The sequence below is a fragment of the Phalacrocorax carbo genome, chromosome Z (assembly GCF_963921805.1).
Source record: "Phalacrocorax carbo chromosome Z, bPhaCar2.1, whole genome shotgun sequence".
Lineage (NCBI taxonomy): Eukaryota > Metazoa > Chordata > Aves > Suliformes > Phalacrocoracidae > Phalacrocorax > Phalacrocorax carbo.
The window spans coordinates 61,705,373-61,726,682 of NC_087548.1; the positions used below are offsets into that span (position 1 = coordinate 61,705,373).

A 21,310-nucleotide genomic window follows, 5' to 3' on the forward strand; every position below is an offset into this window, starting at 1 on the left:
AAAGCATCCATTTTGTTGTAGAAAATCGCCAAGGGCTAATTGATTCATGTTTTTTGTTTGTTTGTTTTCCAGCAAACTGTTATACTCGTTTCCAGGATGGCAGTTTGCGGTCACAACTCTTGAACAAGTTAGTATTTTTGGTGTCTTATTTTCTTACATAACTGGTCAAGAAAAGCAGGCAAAATATTATTGTTCAAAATTACAGCAAGATGACTTACACTTTCTCAGGTAATTCTAATAACACTCTCTTGAGTATTTTAGGCATTGGAGAGGTAGACTTGAAGGCTGCTTATCTGCACTTCTTCTAGTCCTATTTCTATTCCACTTAGCGTCTTAGCTGTTTTGTGTTCATCGTGTCTGTAGTCTTTATTCACTGAATGATGCAATGAATTCACAGAAACTTTGTGAGGTGCATGTGTACAATGTAACTTCTGTTACACTGGTAGCTTTTTGCTAAATTTATTTTGCTTTGGAGGCTAATAAAATGTAGATCTTGCTGATTGAAGAAAAGATTTTGTGATTGTATTTGCTGTATTTTTGTAGATATAAACATTAATTAAAATTTATTGGTACCATTGATGACAGCTTTGAAAATGTCCAGGACAAATACCGACCAAACTTGGAAACATGAGGGTGTGTGGCAGGACGTATAATGGTCTACCAGAACTACTGAAAACTTCAAAGTAGTTCTGGCTTCTGGAAACAGAATTGTTTCATCCAATGGAGACTAAGCACAAAATCTTGCATCTTTTATTTTTTGTTTAGATTTATCAGATGTTCAGTCGTGCGTTAAGGTAATGTTAAGATGATCTCATGTGAGATGCCTTATTTGTTTCTTTACTGTTCGTCCTGGATTTAGATACATTGTGTGGTACATATTGGTATCAGTAGTGTAGCAACAAGCTTTTCCTTCTTCGTTTCAGTTGCTGTTCAATTTTTTTTGCAGGCTCCAGCAGTGGACGTTGTTGCAGTTGGTCTTGTATCTGGTCATATCATTGTACATAATATTAAGTTTGATGAAACTCTGATGAAGTTTCAACAAGACTGGGGTCCCATCACAGCAATATCTTTTCGTACAGGTAAGTCTTACCATTTTTAGTGAAAATATGCATAAAATCACTAAAATTAAGTGGAAAGTAGGAAAATACGTTCTGATAAAGCATTTCAGAATCAACTGAAACTCTTCATCCCAAATTTTATCAAAGGCTGCAGATAATCTAGAGAAGTTACCAGTAAGTAAGGGAGATCATGCATCCTCGATATACTGACTGTTTTATAGCATTTTCTTACGTGCTGGGTCAGCACACAGGAAGTAGGACATACACTACTCCTTTCCAAAGAAGAGTAAGACTGTTTGCAGCGTGCTAAGAGCTGACACAGTACATCATTAATCAGTGTTAGTGCAGAGGAATTGGTACACTCTAGGTTGGTATCCAAACCTACTTTTCAGTAGTGTCTTCCCCCTCCAAAACAGAGCTCAAATGTTAATAGTTGGGTGACTACTGTATGGATGTTACTGGGGAACACCGTTTGAATTCACGGCTTTCTTTTTTTGTCTAACAAGCATGTACTGATTAGTAAAGCTAGTTACTTTAATGTTGATCCTGCCTGCAGAGCTGTTCATACTGAATCTAATCTCTCATTGGAATAGGCAAGCTTGCAAATCTTAACAGAATATAGGTTGATATATTCTGTCTTAAGGAAGAATTGCTCATGGAGAGACTTGTGGAGAGACTTGTGGAAAGCCTTGTGAGAGGTGTAAAAAGGGCCTTTTTGTGTCAACCATTTAACTCAAAATTTAATAAATAACTTCCATTGCCTGCTTGAATGTGTGGCTTGCAGATGTTCTTGAATCTCTCTCTTCCTGTATTTGTAGTTAGGAAATTTAGTGTAAATACAACCTGATTGTTTTGAACTCATGTACTTGTTTTAGTCTTTGAGTGAAGTGCTCTTCACTTCAATTAAAATGACCTTGGCAGATTTCCGTATCTGTGATGCTTTATCAAAAAAGAAAACCCTAGGCCTGACTGGTTCAGTTACCTATGATGTGTGCAATTGCAAATTGGAAACTGGCTTTTTCTTGTTTTGGAGTGAAAAGAGCAGTTGCCAGTTATGCTGGATATTTGGTGGAATTTTATCTTGATATAATAATTTTTAAAACTTACTTGAATATATGTAATATGTTTTTAGAAGTTAGTATGATATGTTTGTTTCCTTAATATTAGACAAGATAGAAAAAATCAGAAATTCTGTGAACTGAGGTTTTAATTATTGCTTACAGTGATTGAAACATGTAATCAACTTCTGGAATTTATTTTTGCAAGCTGTTGAGCCAAAAACTTAAGAGGATTTTAAAAAAGGACTGATAACTTCTAGAGTGGTGATACAGTAGCTCTCACACCCTGAAGTATGAAGGTTAAGTTTGGGGAAGAATCTGGGGAATAGAGTAACTTTTGAAAATGGTACAGGTACAATATCTCTTGTGTTTTCAAGCAAAACCTTTAGCATTGGCTGATGGATTAAGATATATTTGTTATCTGATATGAAAAAAATCTTGTCAAATAGAAAATGTCCTGAAAAAAGTTAGTATCAGTGAACTTTGTTTCTTCTCTGCTTGAAATCCTATAATATTTCCATTAAATATATCTTACATTTAGAAACAGCTTGGGAATTTTTTTGTGTGTGATTGTAGCCTTTTCTTGCATCGGTCTTAAGATGTGAGAAGTCAATAAGAATGAGCTGAATGTCAATAAGCAAACCTTTTTAACTTTTGTTTTTTATTATTTTGAGCAGATGGACACCCAGTAATGGCAGCTGGCAGCCCAATTGGACACATTGCTTTGTGGGATCTAGAAGAGAAGAAGCTAATGTGTCAGATGCAAGAAGCTCATTCCACAGCAATAGCTGGTATGTCGTTTGTCCCTGGAGAGCCACTTCTTATTACTAATGGTGCTGATAATGCTTTACGGGTAAGTTACAATAGCTGCTGCTGTTATGGGTTTTTTAATTCTGTAGTCCTTCCAAGTGTAAATGTTTAGTTTGGCTTGAAGTAGCAATTCTGAAATGAAACAGATACAACAAAACTCAAGGTACTGAAGTTGCTGACTCTCAGTTGATCTGTAGTGGGGCAGTTTAATGATTGGCTGCCATAATGTCCTTGCATCATTTATTGCTTCATGATAACCTTGAAGAACTAAGCTTTGGATCCACTTTTCCAGAAAAATACTTTATATCCTTGTGCGCGGTCTTAAATCTTGATCTATTTTTATAATGTTCTGGGTCATGAGCAGTTGCTGTTTATAAAAGTCCCATGTGCTGTGTGTCCTCTGTTGCCATTAGCCTTTGGTGATGGGCAGAATGAACAGCAGCAAATGATCAGCTGCTGTGGTGGGAACTTTCCAGAGTCTTAGGATCAAGGATGAAAGCCAATGTGTGAAGTTTGCTGCACCAGCTCCCAGCTAAGCCCGTTCCACTGCTGAGAGGTGTGATTATTGGTAGGGTAGTGTTTATCAGCTTTGGTTTTCTGTTCTTTTTTTTGGGAGGCAGGTGTGGATTTTTGATGGACCTGGTGGTACAGGACGTGTATTGAGAAGCCGAATGGGACATAGTGCACCACCAACAAAGATCAGATACCATGGGCAAAATGGAGAGCAAATTCTTAGTGCAGGTATGAATTCTCATTCTTAATCTTCAGTCTGATTTCCTACTGTGATAAAGAAACCATGCAGAGCTAAGTGGGTTTTATTAATACAATAGATGATATTTCATGTGTTATGTATGTGTATTTATAAAACATAGTAATAGATTAGTGTAGACAGTATTATTTATTACTGTACCAAACTGTTTCACGGTTTCCCTATAGGAACATATATCAGTGGGTCAGCTGAAAAGTAGTTACAGGCAGAAAAGCTTAGGAGCTACTTTTGTCATCCATATTTGTGTCTGATGAATAAAAACTGTTTCATTATTTCCTAAGGAACTATCAGCTGGTCAAAATGAAAACATGTAACAGTGAGGGTAATTCTGTTGTGACAGGGAAAAAATAAGCAGCATAATGCATTTAGTAACTCAGAGGAGCCACTCAACTTTTCCCACCAGTTTGAGCAGGCTTTGTGGGTTGCAATGTGTTTGTAATTTGTTATAGATCGATTGTGCCTGTAATATGTGTTCCCAAGGTTGCTTGTTGCCAAGATATTAATGTAAAAGTGGAAAAATGTATAAGTGACTACCCTTTCTTAGAAACTAGCAGATGTGAAAATCTATAAGTAGACCTCTTAGGAAATTAAGTACTGGATCAGACTTTTGTGGCCCAGAACACTTCAGTAATGGAATAACAGAGACTCTTCACCTGATCTTTAATTACTCTGAAGTAATAAAATTGTCTACATGGGCAACATTTGAAAATATTACACTACATTCTGAGGAATGTGGCACATTTAGCAATAAACTGCTAAAACCACCTGTGCTAAAAATCTCTCGCTGGCCATCCAGCTAGTAATGTGGATTCAGGTAACTAGTTATTTGACAGCAACTTGGCTCACACCACATGAACCACAGTAACAATCAAGAGTTACTTAACAAATCCTTACATTTGCTTTTGCAGTTTACTGCTTCGTTAACTGTAGTGAAACATATTGGAGAGGGCACAGAGGCAACCACTAAAGTGAAAAGGGTCTCAGGCTTTGGGATCTGATGTATCAGCAGTGAAAGGAGACTGACTTTCGGAACCAGTGGTAAAAGTTTGTGCAACAGAACTGAGGTAGCAGTGCTGTGCAGTGCCTTTCAAGTCCTAGTGGTTTCCTTAGAACAGGCTTCTCCACAAATCAGCTTTGTAGAATTTCACCAATGACACTGGCTTTCATCCTGCTCAACATTTCTCCCAGTTCCCAGTAGATACGTCCTGCCTCACTTCTGTGTCACAGCAGCAAGGAAAAGTTGCGTGAATACTGTAATTGTTCCTTTCTCTTTCAGATACTTTAAGTTCGCTTTGACTAATTTTCTGTTGCCTTACTTGTTTGGCCTGGTAAAAATGTTCTGCGATTTTTATTATTTTTAAAAGTCATCTCAGTGCCTTTAATTTTACATGCCCTGTGCAGTTTCATTTTCTGCTAGTTTCTCGTTCTGCCTTGTCCACGTCTCCCCCACAAAATGGACCTGTTTGCTGGTTTCAAATTTGAGCCTTCTGTCCCTCTATTAAATTAAATTCTTATCAGTTCTATGAACATTGGTTGCTGGGTAGAGGAGGGAAGTCCCATTAGTATCCTGGTTTACAGGAAAGATGGACAGCTCAGCTTTTACCATTTTTGTTTGGGTTAGTTTACTAGCTAACCTAGATATTGTTCTTAACCAGACACAGCATGTGTTAGTTAGACAAAGGATAAAGAATGGAATATTGTAGCTGGTGAGGAAATCTATGGGGCCATGGGAAAGCTTTGGAAGTAGTATGGAGTTATTTGAAAGATGTAACAGTTTATTTAAGGTTTCGATCATAGAAAGCTGGGAACAGCTAGATATTGTGGTGGAGAAAGGAGGAGGGACACAGGAATTGAACGTGGAGATGATGTCCGTAAAAGAGGTCATTCTGATCATGTTTGGGGCAAAGTAGTAGGAATGGGATGTAGGCCATAGAAGATTAGCCTCCATTAGTTCTGCTGTTTATAGCATATCTATTTTTTTCTTGGACCAGAATTTTTTTGAGTTTTTATGGTGTTTGAGGTTTCTTACTCCTTATCCTCTGCTTTTCTAGCTCAGATAACTTAGGAGTAAACAGAAAGTTGATTTTACCCTTCACTGCTCTCTGCTAATATTTTGTCAGGTCAAGATGGAACATTGCAGTGTTTTTCAACGGTGCATGAAAAGTTCAATAAAAGTTTAGGACGTGGTAAGTATTTCAGTGAAAATACAAATATTGGTGAAAAAAGCCCTGAAAAGTATTTATCTAAACAGGAGCTAAAACATTAGGTAGGCCTTATTTTCACTTCAATAACTGTTGTATGTTCTGCAAACTCAGTCCTTCCTGATGTATACAAAGTATACTCTCAAATTTGTTTGTACTTAAGGAAGGTAATTTCTGTAGCCTGGCAGCACATGTTATTTCACGGTGGGAAACGTCAGGCATGATTTTGTATCTAAAACGTGTTAAACAGTAGCTGACATTTCAGTGTGTGAAATTATGACTTCTTATCCCATTCCTCTTCTATTCAATTGACTAAATTATTAGTTAATTCATATTTCTTGACTTTAGTACCTTTGATTTAGTGTAGAGTTTAAAAAATACAACTTCTGCAAAATGCCATAGTTAAGGGACGCTTTCATGTACAGTTCAGAGAGCAAGGCTCAGAAAGACTAAAATAGTTCTTGTTTTTCAGTATTTATATCTATCTGTGGAGATACACGTATTCAGATAGATTTGAACAGACAGAAGTAGATTAATTGATTACATCCTATGGGCATAAATTTGAAATTCCTGACTGATTATTGAAAGGTCTGGGTGTTACATATTGCTTTATATAGTCATGGCTATATGACCATGGTTTTAGCTGTGATGTGGGGGACATCTGCCTCAGGATGTCAGCACGAGATCTTGGAACAGATGGGTTGAGTAGTATGTCTGTGAATCTAATAGGCTAGTGATTTGCTCAGCATCACATGAGTTTTGTCAGGCACTCTTACTAATATTTTTAGCTCTTCAAACCTTAGGTGGCAGCAATGCTGTGTTAATGTAAGCCAAATTTTTCTGAGTTTAATAGGAACTTTACATTTAGTAAACAATCCTTTTTAAACCATTATTCTCAGATCTAGCCATGAGATTGAGACACTTTTTTTTTTTTAAGGTTCAATTAACAAAAAGAAATCAAAAAAGAAAGGTCTTAAGCTTGATACCATGGCACTTCCACCAATTACAGTCTTTGCTTCAGGTAAGTAGTCTTTCAGATACATTACAGATCTCATCATGTCCTCATTTTGTCATTTAACCCTCAAGAGACTACAGACTAAGAGAAAACTTCAAGACATGTTTTGAAAACCCATGCTGTATCAAGATGAGATTATTGAGATTCTGTGGCACTTTGTGAGCTGTTGAGTGACAGTTTAAAATTACATTTTATTTGGTAAACTTTTCTATTATTTCAAAAAAGGGCATTTTATTTCAAACATCTTTGTTTATCTGTCTCTTGGCTTTAAAATTCCAACACAGGAGCCAGAAGCTTCTGGTGTACATATTATTCTAGGCTGGAAAACCAGCAATCGGGGGGGTGAAGGTATTTGTCAGCTGAGGAAATCTTATAGTGGTTGATTTTGATTCCCCAGTTCCTTTACCTGAGTCACTTTTCAAAGTCAGATTTCAATCACTCTTTTCATTTGTAATTCAGGATGCAAGTGGTGAACCTAACTTTTTGAAGCAGAATTGCAGTTATCTTTCCTTCATCAAAATGTGTTTCTTTAAATTAACAACCTCCTCTTCAGACTTGAAGTCTGTTTGGTTTTAAGTGTAGCTATTCTGAGGATGTGTAGCTGTCTTCTGAAGATGGTTGATTGTTTCCTAGGTTGAAAGGTTTGGATTTACAATTTTGTGTAGCTGCTTGAGTACATACGGTATTTATATTTGCAGACTTCAGTGGTACAGACTGTATGTACTCGTTGCAAGTATCTGAAGCAGAGGTAGCTCTTAAATCCTGCTTTAAGCTGTTAATCTAGTGGCTTCTGCTGCTTCAGCAGCTGCAGAAACAGTTAAGAGACTCAACTGTAAAAGTGTACAGATTGAGCAGTTTAAACCATTTAAGTTTAAATATGCTTTTCAAACCCAATAGACTCAAATATACAAAGATGTGAAACATAACATACCAAAAATATGCTTGCGGTTTTGTTAGCATTTTAGTTAAATTAGCATATGCACAACAGTTTGCCAGGTGTTTTTTTCTGAATGGTAGCCTGTTGACTCTCCATAAGAACACTAAACATGAACTGTTCTGCCTAAAGGTATTTCAAAGTACTCTTTCTTATGATGTCGGAAGAGCTTATTTGACTTTTGAATTGTTGTTTCTAAAAGGAATATGTGTTACATTGCAGAAGTGGCACATCAGAGTGACTGGGATAGTATTGTTGCCTGCCATCAAGGGTATATAACCTGTACAACGTGGAACTATATGAAAACTTCCATGGGAGCTCATAAACTGAGGCCAGAAGAATTTAGCAAACACAAACCTGTAGATATCTATGCAACAGTAAGTTTATTTAGGATGTTTCTTCAGCATTTGCATTATATGGTATTTTGATTTCTATTTGAACAGAAGAAGCAATATTTAGAATGAAAAAGCAGTATCTAGACATGTTTTAGTTACTTTGCAAAGTGCTTTCTGCCAGCTCAGTGTGTCATACTAACTGTTTTGTAATGCATATGGTCTTAAGGATAATGCTGCACATGCATTTTTCCTCAAACATCCCAGTTAAGTGCATATCTTATTTTCTGATTCAGACAGATGTTGGTGCTTACCTTTAATCTGTCATAGTGTTGTAGAATTGACCACATGCCTGTGATGATAAACTTACTCAGTGAATGCAAATTGCCGAAGACGCCTTTTTTTTATGGCAATATGAAAAAACGTATTTCCAAATTGCAGGCAGGATATTCCCTCTAAAATGCTTTACAACTTGAGCTGGACACGACGACAGTCAAACACTCCCTGAAAGACACATGATAGTTTACTGAGGCTTACGAACTACAAGAGAAGTAGTTGCTGTGGCATACTTCATGGGCTAGCTGTGAATACTATTACTGTACCTTGTGACAAATTGTTTTTCTGACTTAATGCTTAGTCGTTAAGTGGTAGACAAGATCAGTTCAGTTGTAAATACTTTGTTTTCTTTTAACTACTATATTCTTTGGACTGTATCTTTCCAAAGGCATCTAGACCCATTGTTTCTCTGTTTCTTACTATTTAAACTCTGTGTGAACTTACCCTGTTTTGGGGTGCCATTGGCAATACAGACATTGAAAGAGGCATGCAGTCGGCATGCTTGGACTATATCTCAGGGATTGAATTTGTGGATGTCTTGATTACGTAGGTTATTCATTGACGTTATGAGGTTACAATGTTGATATTATTAGATATGACTTCTGATGGATATCACTGTCAGTATTTCATTATCCTTCATAAGCATGCACTGCCATATTTATTACTTGTTGACTAATTGCTTATTTTAAGAGTTCCTCTCTTGCTTTTTGAGAGGTAATCTGTTGTTTGTTCTGTGCAGTTTTCCTTGAAGAAGTCTAATAAAAATATATTAGTATTTTGTATTCTTGATATATATCTTCTAACAACTCTGCTAATTAGATACACGCTTAAAGAATTGTTTTTATAGGTGGGGTCTTTTTTTTCCCCTTAAAAGGCAGTTGACATTACCTCATGTGGGAATTTTGCTGTAATTGGGCTGTCATCTGGACGGGTAGATGTGTACAACATGCAGTCTGGCATTCACAGAGGGAGTTATGGCAAAGGAACAGGTAAGAATTGCTATACTTTTAAAATTCTGACTCAGAACAGCAACAATATGGTGTTCTGTCATCTAGGAAATTTAACATGGCTTCTGAGTTGAATTTGGGAATCTCTTTAGTTTCTGTAATTACCCTACACTGCCCTGGCTTGCACTGTAATCAGAAGTAATTTGAACCCTACTCTGAAAGACAGGATCCCTGCTAGTTTTAACAGCGCTGATGTTAGCATATATTTGGTTTTAATTAACACAAAATTGTCAGTTACCAAAATGGTTAGCACTAAAATGAGATCCTCTGCCCTCAGCTCTTTTTGAAAGAATCACATTTCCAGTACTCGGCTTCTTGTTATAGGGTTCTATTCCTGAGATAAATTTTCTCATCTGTTTTGTGCTCCCTGCTTAAAAATGAAAGAATGCTTCGCATATATGAGAAATTGAAATCCTAAGCAAGTCCAGTTCTTTGCATGTGCTATTATTTCAATTACCCAGCTGCAAACTTAGGACATAATGTAAGTCCTTACATTCCTTTTAATGGGTGCATATATGTATGTATTTCGTGTCATGTTTCCTCATGTATGTTTGCTGTTGCTTTGTAAGCCTGCAATCTATAATAGGGCCCTCATGATCTGATTTTTTTGTTGTTGTTGTAGAAACAAGGGAAGAGTTCTGATGAACCCTTAAACCTTACTGGGTTTCTAAATGCCATCTAGCTTAGCAAATGTGAAGTGGTGTCCTGATAACATCATTGGTTGATAGTGGGATAAATTTTGTAAGTTTGGGTACTAGCCAGTAGCCCTAGGCATAGATTAAGAAATAAAATTGATCCAAAACCAGAGGAGGTATGCCTTATCTTTACACTGAGGTGTAAAGTAGCCTGGGAGAACTCCCAGACTTTGTGCCAGAACTGAAGCTGTAAATTTTTTCTGGAGTGGTTGGGCCCCCTGGAGGCATTCCATAAGATTCAAAAAGTCCCTCAAATCTCACATTTAAAAAAAAGCCCCCAAACTGAAAGCAGAAATAAAAGCTAATATTCAGGTTCTGTTACTCACAACTTTTGTATTGTATTCTAGATGCTCACTTGAAAGCAATTTGTTTTCCCTACTGATAAAGAAACTTCTAATACTTGAGTAGTCTTGTCAGGTTGCTTTAAAATTGTTTGTCACATGCTTATTGCTCATTTAGTATAATCAGGCAAATATATACAGAATAGTGTTTGGTATTCTGCTGATTTCTATGCTGTGTTTAAATTCTGAAACACAACTTTCTTTCCCTTGATTTGCAGCACATGAGGGCGCCGTTAGGGGGGTAGCAGTGGATGGATTAAACCAGCTGATAATCACAGCTGGTAGTGAAGGATTAATTAAATTTTGGAAATTCAAATCTAAAGAGCTAGTTTACTCCACTGAGCTTTCTTCTTCTCCAAATGGAATTCTGCTTCACAGAGACAGGTAAGAAACTGATGCAGTTTCATGTGCATATTGTTTTGCTGTAAGTACGTAAGTTTAGGATGGCAACCAAATATTCTAATAAAATTTAGATTTCTGATGCTTTGCAATACAAGTGACTACTAGTTGACAACACCAAAATGACTACAAGCCATTTTATTAAACTGAAGGAATGTCATACTGATTATCAGAGATTATCTCAGAATAAAAGATTTTTGGAGCAATGTTAGGATGTTTTTATCTTCTGTCTCTGAGGGTTCACTATCATATGTGCTAATATTTCTTGGCAGTGGTATTCTGGGAATTGCCTTTGATGACTTCAGTATTAGTGTTTTGGATATAGAAACCAGGAAGACTGTCAGGACGTTCTCAGGACACCGAGGACAGATTAATGACATGGTAATTGTTAACTAATTTTCTTTAACAGGTGACATACAAATACCTAATTCATTTTAAAAATGGTGGATTTCTCTGCGTGTGTTATGTCAGCTATGAATAGTAAAGTTGTAGTTCAGATCTACAGCAGTTTTGGTCTGTTAGTTTTCAAGTTAGTATGTATAGTGTTCAAATGGTCATGTATTTTTAGTATGCTTTGGGATTTTACTATAACTTCGCAACAAGATAATTTTGGGTTTAATAAAACAAAGCATTAGGAATACTGAAAACCTCATTGAGGAGCAAAATTGTGCAACTGTTGTTAACTGTATATATAGAAAAGATAAGCCAGGTAGATAGGTGGTTTTGGTTTTGTTTATGTTCACTGTTGCCAATGTAAACAGATCTGAGATTATGCAATGCACTGATAATTTTTTTACATCTTGTGCAATAGTGCTCTGTAGCATTCTTTGAAATAGTTTTTAGCTTGTGATTTAATTGTAAGTGCTAGTAAGTATTTGATTTCTTCAGTTCTATGCTCAGTCATTTTCATCATTAACATAAAAGCAAGGACCAAAGTGCTTTTATGAATGCCAAAATGTATCCCGTGTCATATATTTAAGCCTGTTCTGAAATAGTTTCCGTTTTTGTCCTTTTCTCACTTTCAGTAAGGTGGTGTCAGTTTTGTTTCATGGCCAAACCATTTCTTCCTTGGGTTAGGGAGCAATCTGATCTTGAACTGTGTGAAACAGGACCTTCTGTAGGGACTGACTTGTCAGTTGTGCCATTAAATTGACTATTCTGTTTTAGACTTTCAGTCCTGATGGTCGTTGGCTAATAACTTCATCAATGGACTGTACCATTAAGACTTGGGACCTTCCCTCTGGATGGTGAGTCAATTTAAAAACATACAGTAGAAATTTATTATAATCCCGTTTTTGTCTACTAAGTGGTAAAAAGCCTTCTAGCTTGATTATGTCACCAGGCTGTACTATGTGATATCCAAAGTTGTACATGGTCTAACAACTAAGTACCCAGTATTTTGGTTGTGCGTGATGCTAGCAATATGTGCTTTTTTCTGGGTATACAGTATAACAATGTCCTAAAGATCTAATGTTGAAACCTGGAGTTTTCATGTAACGTTAATGAGTGTGAATTTGCCCTTTGTCTGGAAGCAGCACAATAGTCTAAATGGCAACAGATTGTTTAAGATGAATTGCTTTGTGATAAGCTGAAGTATTCATAAAATAGTGTGGTTTAGAAGCAACCTTCAAACATCTAGTCCAACCCTCTGCCGTGGACAGGGATGTCTTTGCTAGATCAGTTTGCTCAAAGCCTTGTCCAGCCTGACCTTGAACACTTCCAGCGATGGGCCGTCCACGATTTCTTCTGGCAACCTGTTCCAGTGTCTCACCACCCTCATTGTAAAAAATTTCTTCCTTGTATCTAGTCTGAATCTACCCTCTTTTAATTTAAAACCATTACCCCTTGTCCTGTTGCTGCTAAAAACTCGGCCGTCTTTCTTACAAGTCCCCCTTAAGTATTGAAATGCTGCAATAAGGTCTCCCCAGAGCCTTCTCCAGGGTGGACAACCCCAACTCTCTCAGCCTTTCTTCACAGGAAGCATATTCCAGTCCTCTGACCATTTTCCTGGACCTGCTCTAACTTCATGTCTGTCTGGTGTGCTGGGGGCCCCAGAGTTGGATGCAGTACTCCAGCTGGTTTTGTAAATAGAAGCCTGTTCTCACTTATATTCATTTTAGCAACACAGTAAGGCTTTACTTTGATTATATTTTTCATTTGTGCATGCTTGAAATAGCAAAAAATATTATTTTATGATCCACTGTGAGTAGTCTTCTCCCAGAATGAGAGAATTTGGCCAAAAAGTATGCAGTTGCACTCAAGAAGTTCAGGAGCCCAGAAAAAACAGGCCAGAAAGTAACTTTGAGTTCTGCCAGTGCATTCTTCTAGCCGCACATCAGATAGACTTTTAATAATTTAAAGTAGTGCTACGCAGTGTGCAGCTCTGGTCATACCTGGGGCTGAACAGTTTCATTTGGATTGATCGCTTTGGTTCATGTGGTTTGGTAAATAACTTTGTATACTGAAAAAGTCTCAATTTTACTATAAAAAGTGTGTTGAATCTCAAGAAATAATTGACCTGTCTTACATGATCAATGACTGTAGTCTAAAGTGGGACAGGATGGACAGTAACTGTCGTCTTTTCAGTATAAATGGGAGGGAAGTTAACACTTCCTCTTTCTAAACCTCTTTCCTTTCCAAAATGATATGCCTACAAAAAATTGTAGTGTTAATTATAAAACTTCAGAAATGTTACTTGTATCTTTCATTTCCTTAATAACCTAACGCTTTGCAATAAGAATCCATTCATCTTGGTTTTTAAAAGTAATCTAACCGTAGTTCTTGTTTGCGTGCAACACACAGGTAAGTATTTGTCCCTTCTCTTGAAGTAACTGCAAGAAATTCTGGTCAAGCTGGTATCTAGGCAGGTGCATGACTGTCGTGGTTCAGCCCCAGTTGGCAACTAAACACTATGCAGCCATGGGATGGGGGAGAGAATTGGAAGAGCACAAGTTAAAAAAAAAAAACAAACTTGTGGGTTGAGATAATGATAATGATAATAACAATAATGATAATATAATAAAAAGGAAAAGGGAAAAAGGAAAAAAATTTAAAAACCCACAAACAGTACAACCGCTCACCACCCGCTGAGCGATGCTGCCGGTCCCGGAGCCACGATTGCTGCCTGCCTCCCCTGTCCAGCTCCTCCCAGTTACCATATTGGGCATGACATTACAGGATATGGAATATCCCTTTGGCCAGTTTAATCTCTTAGCTGTGCTCCCTCCCCTCCCAGCTTCTTGTGCACCCGGCAGAGCATGGGAAGCTGGAAAAGCCCTTGACTAGTACAAGCACTACCCAGCAACAACTAACACATCATGTGTTATCAATATTGTTTTCATACTACATCCAAATCACTGTACTATGGCAGATGCAGTGAAGAAAATTAACTCTATCCCAGCTAAAACCATGACAATGACAAACCCTGGTTTTGAAAGTAATTAGGATAAATTCTTCTTCCAGAATTTAAAGGAAAGGTTTCCCCATAGCTATAGGCCAAGGAGTGCATTGAAGAGTATGAACAGCTTTTAATAAAAAGCCAGATCCTTGATTTACTTCTGCTGTGGTATATTTGCTCATAAATAGAACAACTGAATTATAAATTGTGCATTCTAAAGATTCAGCTTTGATATTGTCCTTACAAAAGGATGGAAATAATGTTTTTAGAAGACTATGTCCTACTTAACACAAAATACCAACTGTCTTTAATAGCTGTCATACCATTTACTTATTGAAAATCTGTTTTTACTTGGGAGTGCTGCTTAATTGGTTTTATAATGTAAGTATACCAAGTGCATGGTTTTTATGTAGGGCTTTTTGAGAATTGGGAGAAAAATTGCCAATTTGTGTAGAGAAAGTTGCAAGCAGGAGCCTTATTATTTTGCAAATTTTTTTTCTGCAATGTAGCTTGCATAGACAAATTAAGGAATCAAGGGTACAAGCTGACTGTTCATAGTTTGAACGGAGTACTTGACAGAATGGTGTTAAGACATGTTGATATTGTGAGCTCAGCAATTTTATGCTTTCCTTTGTCTCACTTCTGCAGTTAGGCAGGATTCATTTAGCGATTACTCTACATTTGGTGTAAAGATTATAAGCATGCCTCTCATTGTCCTACAGTGGATTGATTCCCCACCCCCCAAGTCTGTAATTTTAATCATTATTTAAATTCAGTAAGTAGAAAAATCTAATTTAATGCTAACTTTGTTTTGCAGTTGCTCCGTAGAGTTGCTTTATTGAACATTATTTCTCAGTTACTGATAAAGATTGTGGTAAAAGGATGAATTTGAAAGTAAAAACAGTATTTATGGTAAATTTTCTCGCCATTTTGCACTGTGTGCAAAATGTATCAGTTACAGTGATACATGTTCTGGTATTTATGGGTTTAGTGTTTGTATGTTGAAAGTGATGAATGATGTGGCTCTTGCCTTATTACTTTTTACTAGTAAAGTGCATCTAAGAGCATGCAAAAGAAATAAAACATTCCGTTCAGGGCAAAACATGGCTTTTATTTGTAACATGGCTTGTCAAACCATCACAGGAGTGCTCAGTACCTAAGAAAATACACACCCACAAGATTTTACTTTTTATACTGCCTTGTTAAATCAATATTTTTTCTATGGCTAGTGAACAGAAGAGGTTTGTAGAACTAGCTGCTCTAATTACTCTCACTTTGCTTTTGATTTTGGTCTTTAAACAAGAACAAAGTATTCAAGCTCTCCATTTGTTGTTTTTGTTTCTCTCAATGAACTAGCAGTCAAACTCAATGGCTTCTTACAATTTGAAGTAACTGAAATTTATACCTCGACAAGTGACAAACAGTGCCATGAACCCAGGCTTGAGTGCAAGTCTACTAGGGTGTGCATCATCCAGGATTTGTGGCATCATCCAAAACTCAAGTGACTTATTGTTAAAATAGTCTCATAGTACTGAATATTTTAACTTTTTTTATTAAGTGTTTTTTCAGTTTTCTGCAGTAGTGAAAGGAATTATCAAGGAATGGTATATCAGGCTGAAAATATGGTAATGTCAAAACAAACTGTTCCAGATAATGAACTGTAGACTGCAAAATTTTATTCTTTACTTCAGAATCATTAGGTCCTAGTGTTAACCAGGTGTGTATGAAGTATCTTGAGAGACGCAATTGACAATAAGTGGCAGAGCATTAAGAGATGGGGTCAGAGCAGCATGGGGCTGATGAGAAGCGTGAAATTTTTGGCGACTAAAAAGAGTAATGTTAGGTATAAGAAGCTGAATGTGGACAGGTGGTTCATCCTGTTTTCCACAGAATGCAGATGTCTAAGGAGGTAGCATAAATGTACAAGCTTTAGCTGATTTTAGAGAATTTTATAGAGGTGAGTGATTTGTTGCACAGTGCCGGTCATTTGCTAAGTTTATATGTTGTATTTGGATACTTCTGATACGCTAGTTTGTATACATAATTCCAGTGTCCTGCTTGCATTCAGTCATATTTGTACTGTATTTCAGATATATGTAGATAAACAAGTTGATCATGCTGATAATTTCTCTGTTGCATTTTCTCTCCTTAGCCTCATAGATTGTTTTTTGGTAGACTCTGCAGCTGTGAGCCTTGCTATGTCTCCTACAGGAGATTTTCTAGCTTCAACACATGTGGATGATCTTGGGATTTATTTGTGGTGAGTATGTAGTATATCTATTTCTACACAGGAGTTCAGATGGGGAAGAATTCTTTTAATCACCTTTATCGCAAGTAGAGAATTGTTCTGCAAAGTATCATCTCCAAGATTCTGTCTTGTCTGGTTCTCCTGAAGACGGGTATTCTGTATTGTTGTGATTCATTAATCTTGAAAGCTCTTGCAGTTAAGATACTTATTCTGATAATTAAATTATCCTTTTTCTAGGTGTTTCTTTCTTACTCCAAAGAACTCCAGTTATGCCATTCCTCAAGTTTTTGTTTGACTCTACTATTTTTGGTTTTTTACCCCTTTTGGAATATCAGTGCTTATATAGAGTTAACTATCTGAAAGGCTTTTCTTCTTGTCCTGGTACACAACGTTGTCTGAGACTTCTGAGTAGAATTTGGAAGTTGCGATTATTTTGGTTCATTAATGATACATCAGCACAGATATAAAATGTGTTGTAGTTCGGTTTCCTCCTGATATGGCTTTAAAGCAAATGACTGGTTAAGTCCAGTACTGAAGTAGCACACCTTTTAAGTGGTTTGATTTTTTTCCTTTTGATAGATAATCTTTCAGGTTACATTTGTTGCTTGTAGTTTTGCCTGAGGGGTGTTCAATTGTTAGAGCTTTCTATGCTTAAGTAAAAGTGCTTCATTGTGAATAATGACAGCTGTATTTACCTAGCCCTGGTTTATATTGACAGAAAAAATCTTTTGCCAGAATGAATTGTGTGCATGTTCCAAACCTCTAGAGAATTTGCTAAGAGTACTACTCTGAAATTCTGAAAGCAGGATGAATCATTTATATTTGCATAATGTATTGTATGTATTAAGTACAAAGCAAGCTTTTTAGATAAAGCAATTTTGCAATTTCAAGTAAATACAGTAACTGGCAGTGATAGAAGTAATCATACTTCATAATGCCATATGTATTAAATGCTCTTGGCAATAATACTTTAGCATAACTTCCATGTTTCAGACTTTCAGAAGATGTATATCGCTACATTTCATTCCTTGTTTATCTGGTAGATGAGGAAAACTGGTATTGAATAGAACCTGGTGAATTGCTGTAATGCCATTTCAGACTCCAGTAAAAATTATGTGTAGAATACTTGTTCCCATTCACCTGAAAATTGTTTTTAAAATGTCTGTCTTATTTTTCAGGTCCAACCGTTCTTTGTATTCACTTGTCTCTTTACGGCCCCTTCCAGCAGATTATGAACCTTCTATGGTGACACGCCCTAGCACCTGCCCTGTACAAGGTAATAGTCAGATGAAAGAGTATTTTATTTACGTTTCAGTGTTATATTTCAAATAGAAGATGGTTTGCTTCCTCAGTGAAAACTCACTGTGTCTTAGCATTCTTTCTCGGAACTGCTTCTATTGCTTCTACCATTTTTGGCTTACTTACTCATATGCTAATATTATTTACTAAAATCTAGTTACGTTTCTATGTTCAGACCTAAAGAATTATGTTGTGATGATCTCCACATCTTCAAGGAGATTTTGTAGGTAATAAAAGCATCTGTGCTATTTACTGGCTTTCTTTAACCCCAGACTTGTGTTAAAATACCTTCTCTTTTGGCATCTGTGAGGCCAGTTTGAAATTAATGGTACTGTTTGGCAGTGGGAAGGTGATTGTTCTTTGTTCCACTTCCCTCTAACCTTTTTGTCTGCCTGTATGCCATGGTAGTTTCACTGCTGTATATTGCCTTGTTGGCAAAAGAATTGGGTTCAGCTGACCTGCCATGTACCTGTGCTGGACTGTCAGTAAAAGAAACCCCTGAATTGCATTTTTGATACATTTAATACAAATGGTTATGCTTCTGAAGACCTCTAGATGGAGGTCTTGTCTGCCCAAGTTTAGCAGTGCCTACATTTAGATCTCCATCTGGAGGAGGAACAAACCTAGCTGTTGACTGCATAAAAGAGCAAGGAACATACTTGATGATGACTGCTTTATTAAGCACATACTTATTTTAGGTACCTAAATTAGGGAGGCAGGATTTAATCCCAAAACTTTGAATGTTTGAGTAAGCTGATTCTGGCTGAACACTTAAATTCACTCTGTCTTCAGCAACAGTAAAGTTCCTGTTCAGATGCTCAGAGCTTTTAACTGTTTACATTTCTTTGTTGCTTTAGGCTTTTCTATGACATTCATGGTTTCAGCCACATAATATTTTGCAAAAAGGAAAGGAAGGTAGAGGTGTTTGGTCAAGACCACATAGGAAGTCTAGAGAATACCCAGTGACAGACTGCATATCTTTTGTTGTGTGATGTGCTTTAATGTTGAGATTTTCTTAATTTTTATTTGTGACTTCAGTCATACCTATGAACAGGTTGTGAATATTGTGTCTATTTAAATGCAAAGACTTTACAGATTTGTAACTCAGACCTAAAATTGCTGTTTTAAAACAGTTAACAAAATTTTGAAAGTAATCTGTTGTTCTTCCTTTAGGATTTCTATAAATGGCTTTTATCATTTCAGCCAAAGCACATAAATCTTGTTTAGTCTTTAAATCTTTTTTATCCAATTCTGCATTTTAGCTATAATTGCTCACAATTTAAATTAATATTTCATAGGATTAATAAAGTTTGTTTCTGTAGCTTTTCAGCTCTCTATTATGCTAGCACCCACCCATATTATAGGTGTTATGCATGTGTTTTTCAAAAATTGCAAAAGGAGTAATCACATTGGTTTGATTTTTTAAAAAAAGTGAAGTATATATGTTCATAAAAGTTATCTGTTCTTGAAAGATGTGGATGTGGCGGGAGATGAAGAAGTATGTGATGAAATGATAGAATATGTCTCACCTGAACAACTGGGAGAGCAGCTGGTGACCCTTTCCACACTACCAGAATCAAGGTGGAAAAACCTCCTCAGTCTTGATGTTATCAAGGTAATGATACTAGGTGCACCATTGCTTTTCTACTGTAGTATCTGGGTTATGTTTTTTTCCTGTAATGTAAAACGGACAGGTGTCGTAGCGATTCTCTTGGATGTTCAAGAAATCTTGGGGAAGAGGTGCTGTTTCAGAACTTTTGCCATTACAGTTTCTGTAACTTGCAAAATAGCTGTGTGAAGGCAGATATTTCCATGTCAGCTAATAAGTGCCTGTAAACCTGTTCTACGTTATGCCTCCAAATCAATGTTGGGCATTCCCATAACTGGAAGTAGAGGGAATGCTCAGAAAATAGTAATATACAGCCAGATATATTTGCCCTTGTTCTATGAGCTGCATTTACCTAATCACAGTATCTGATCCCACTTTTCAGGTATTTTTCAAGATTTGCAGTAAAAGACTATGTGGTGCTTTTCAGAATTCCTGGGATTTGGGAGAGGGGCTGTTTTTCTTCTAAATAGTAGCTTCATATTTAGTGGCAAAACATTTTACCTATATACTTACTTTTCAGTTAGTCCTTAGATTTTTCATAGTATTTTAAAAATAAAACTCTTGCAAAAGAATATTCCCATATGTTCTTACTATGATGATGATTTTCATTCAAATGTCTAATTAACAGAAAAAAAATAAACCAAGAGAGCCACCAAAAGTTCCCAAGTCGGCCCCTTTCTTCATCCCAACAGTTCCTGGTCTTATACCTCGATACATTGCTCCGGAGGAAGAGAATGGTACACAGGTAAAAACAAGAATCAATATAGTGGTGTTTATTTAGCGTATTTTAAAAGATGATCTTAAATGCTTTTTAGTGCTGAGTGAAATCTTGCTAAAGACTTTAAAGTACCAGTTTTAACACATTTACATTAATGCATTCTTTCTTAATGTCTTTTATTCTATCAGTAGGAAAATAATCTAATTGAGATGTAAAAGTACATTTGCATATTCATATACACTCTCTTATACTTTCATGTCTAGTCAAAGGTAGTAAACCTTGGAGTACTGGCACAGAAAACTGATTTCTACATCTATCTTGAAGAAGCCCTCAGCACTAATAAATGTAAGTTAACAAGACATTTCACTAGTAATGTAGATGTTAATATTTTGATACACGTTTGATTTCAAATGCCAAAATTGTAACATGCAAGGAAAAAAATAAGCATAGTACAGTAGCAAAGGCAAAGAGAATGACCTGATATGTATAAAGCTGACTAGTACGTAGATAGCCAATAGATCAAAGATCCATTGGTTTCCATCTTGCCTGCAGCATGAAGCCCAGTTCTCGCTAAAGCCCATACAGAGAAAGAAGGTCGTATTCCTAAAATTGTTAGACTCTTTTGGAGATTGTGATGATCTGAGCCAGAAAAAGTGCTGTGTATGATTTGTAGGATTTAAAAGGAAGGGAATTATCTGGTAAGGAATAATCTGTTGATTCACTGAAACGTGAAAACCATAATTTGTTTAGCAAGTTCTATTTTCAAGGGCTACTTCACTAAATATTCAGCAAACTTAGAGCTTTAATTGATTGCTTTATAATTTAAAGCTTAAGAAGAAATAACTGATATAAAAATAAGCTGTTGAATTTCTTTTAACATGGAATTAGTTTTGAAATTCAGTCACTTAAATTGCCTGTGGAATGCACCTGCTGTTTCCTCCGTTTAACTTCTGCTGCTACAGAATCATGGACATTTAGATTTTTGGAAACAATTGCTAATATAGCTGGCTTGGAAATGTAAATGGACAGTCACTGGTAGCTTGTCCACAAGGCAATTCTGCTGGGAATTTTTCTACCCCTTCTC

At 36.5% G+C, this 21,310-nt stretch overlaps 1 protein-coding gene across 1 annotated transcript in view; it reads left to right on the forward strand.

The window, feature by feature from the left end:
- Positions 1 to 21,310, forward strand: part of WDR36 (WD repeat domain 36) — a 36,779-nt gene that overhangs the window by 7,581 nt on the left and 7,888 nt on the right. The window contains exons 6-21 of the mRNA XM_064439449.1: positions 73 to 127; positions 947 to 1,079; positions 2,794 to 2,969; positions 3,547 to 3,667; positions 5,816 to 5,881; positions 6,834 to 6,917; positions 8,068 to 8,222; positions 9,388 to 9,502; positions 10,775 to 10,940; positions 11,228 to 11,336; positions 12,123 to 12,202; positions 16,505 to 16,612; positions 17,779 to 17,876; positions 19,372 to 19,514; positions 20,137 to 20,253; positions 20,490 to 20,571. Of these exons, the coding sequence (XP_064295519.1) occupies positions 73 to 127; positions 947 to 1,079; positions 2,794 to 2,969; positions 3,547 to 3,667; positions 5,816 to 5,881; positions 6,834 to 6,917; positions 8,068 to 8,222; positions 9,388 to 9,502; positions 10,775 to 10,940; positions 11,228 to 11,336; positions 12,123 to 12,202; positions 16,505 to 16,612; positions 17,779 to 17,876; positions 19,372 to 19,514; positions 20,137 to 20,253; positions 20,490 to 20,571 (1,808 nt within the window). The remainder of the gene's footprint in view (positions 1 to 72; positions 128 to 946; positions 1,080 to 2,793; positions 2,970 to 3,546; positions 3,668 to 5,815; positions 5,882 to 6,833; positions 6,918 to 8,067; positions 8,223 to 9,387; positions 9,503 to 10,774; positions 10,941 to 11,227; positions 11,337 to 12,122; positions 12,203 to 16,504; positions 16,613 to 17,778; positions 17,877 to 19,371; positions 19,515 to 20,136; positions 20,254 to 20,489; positions 20,572 to 21,310) is intronic.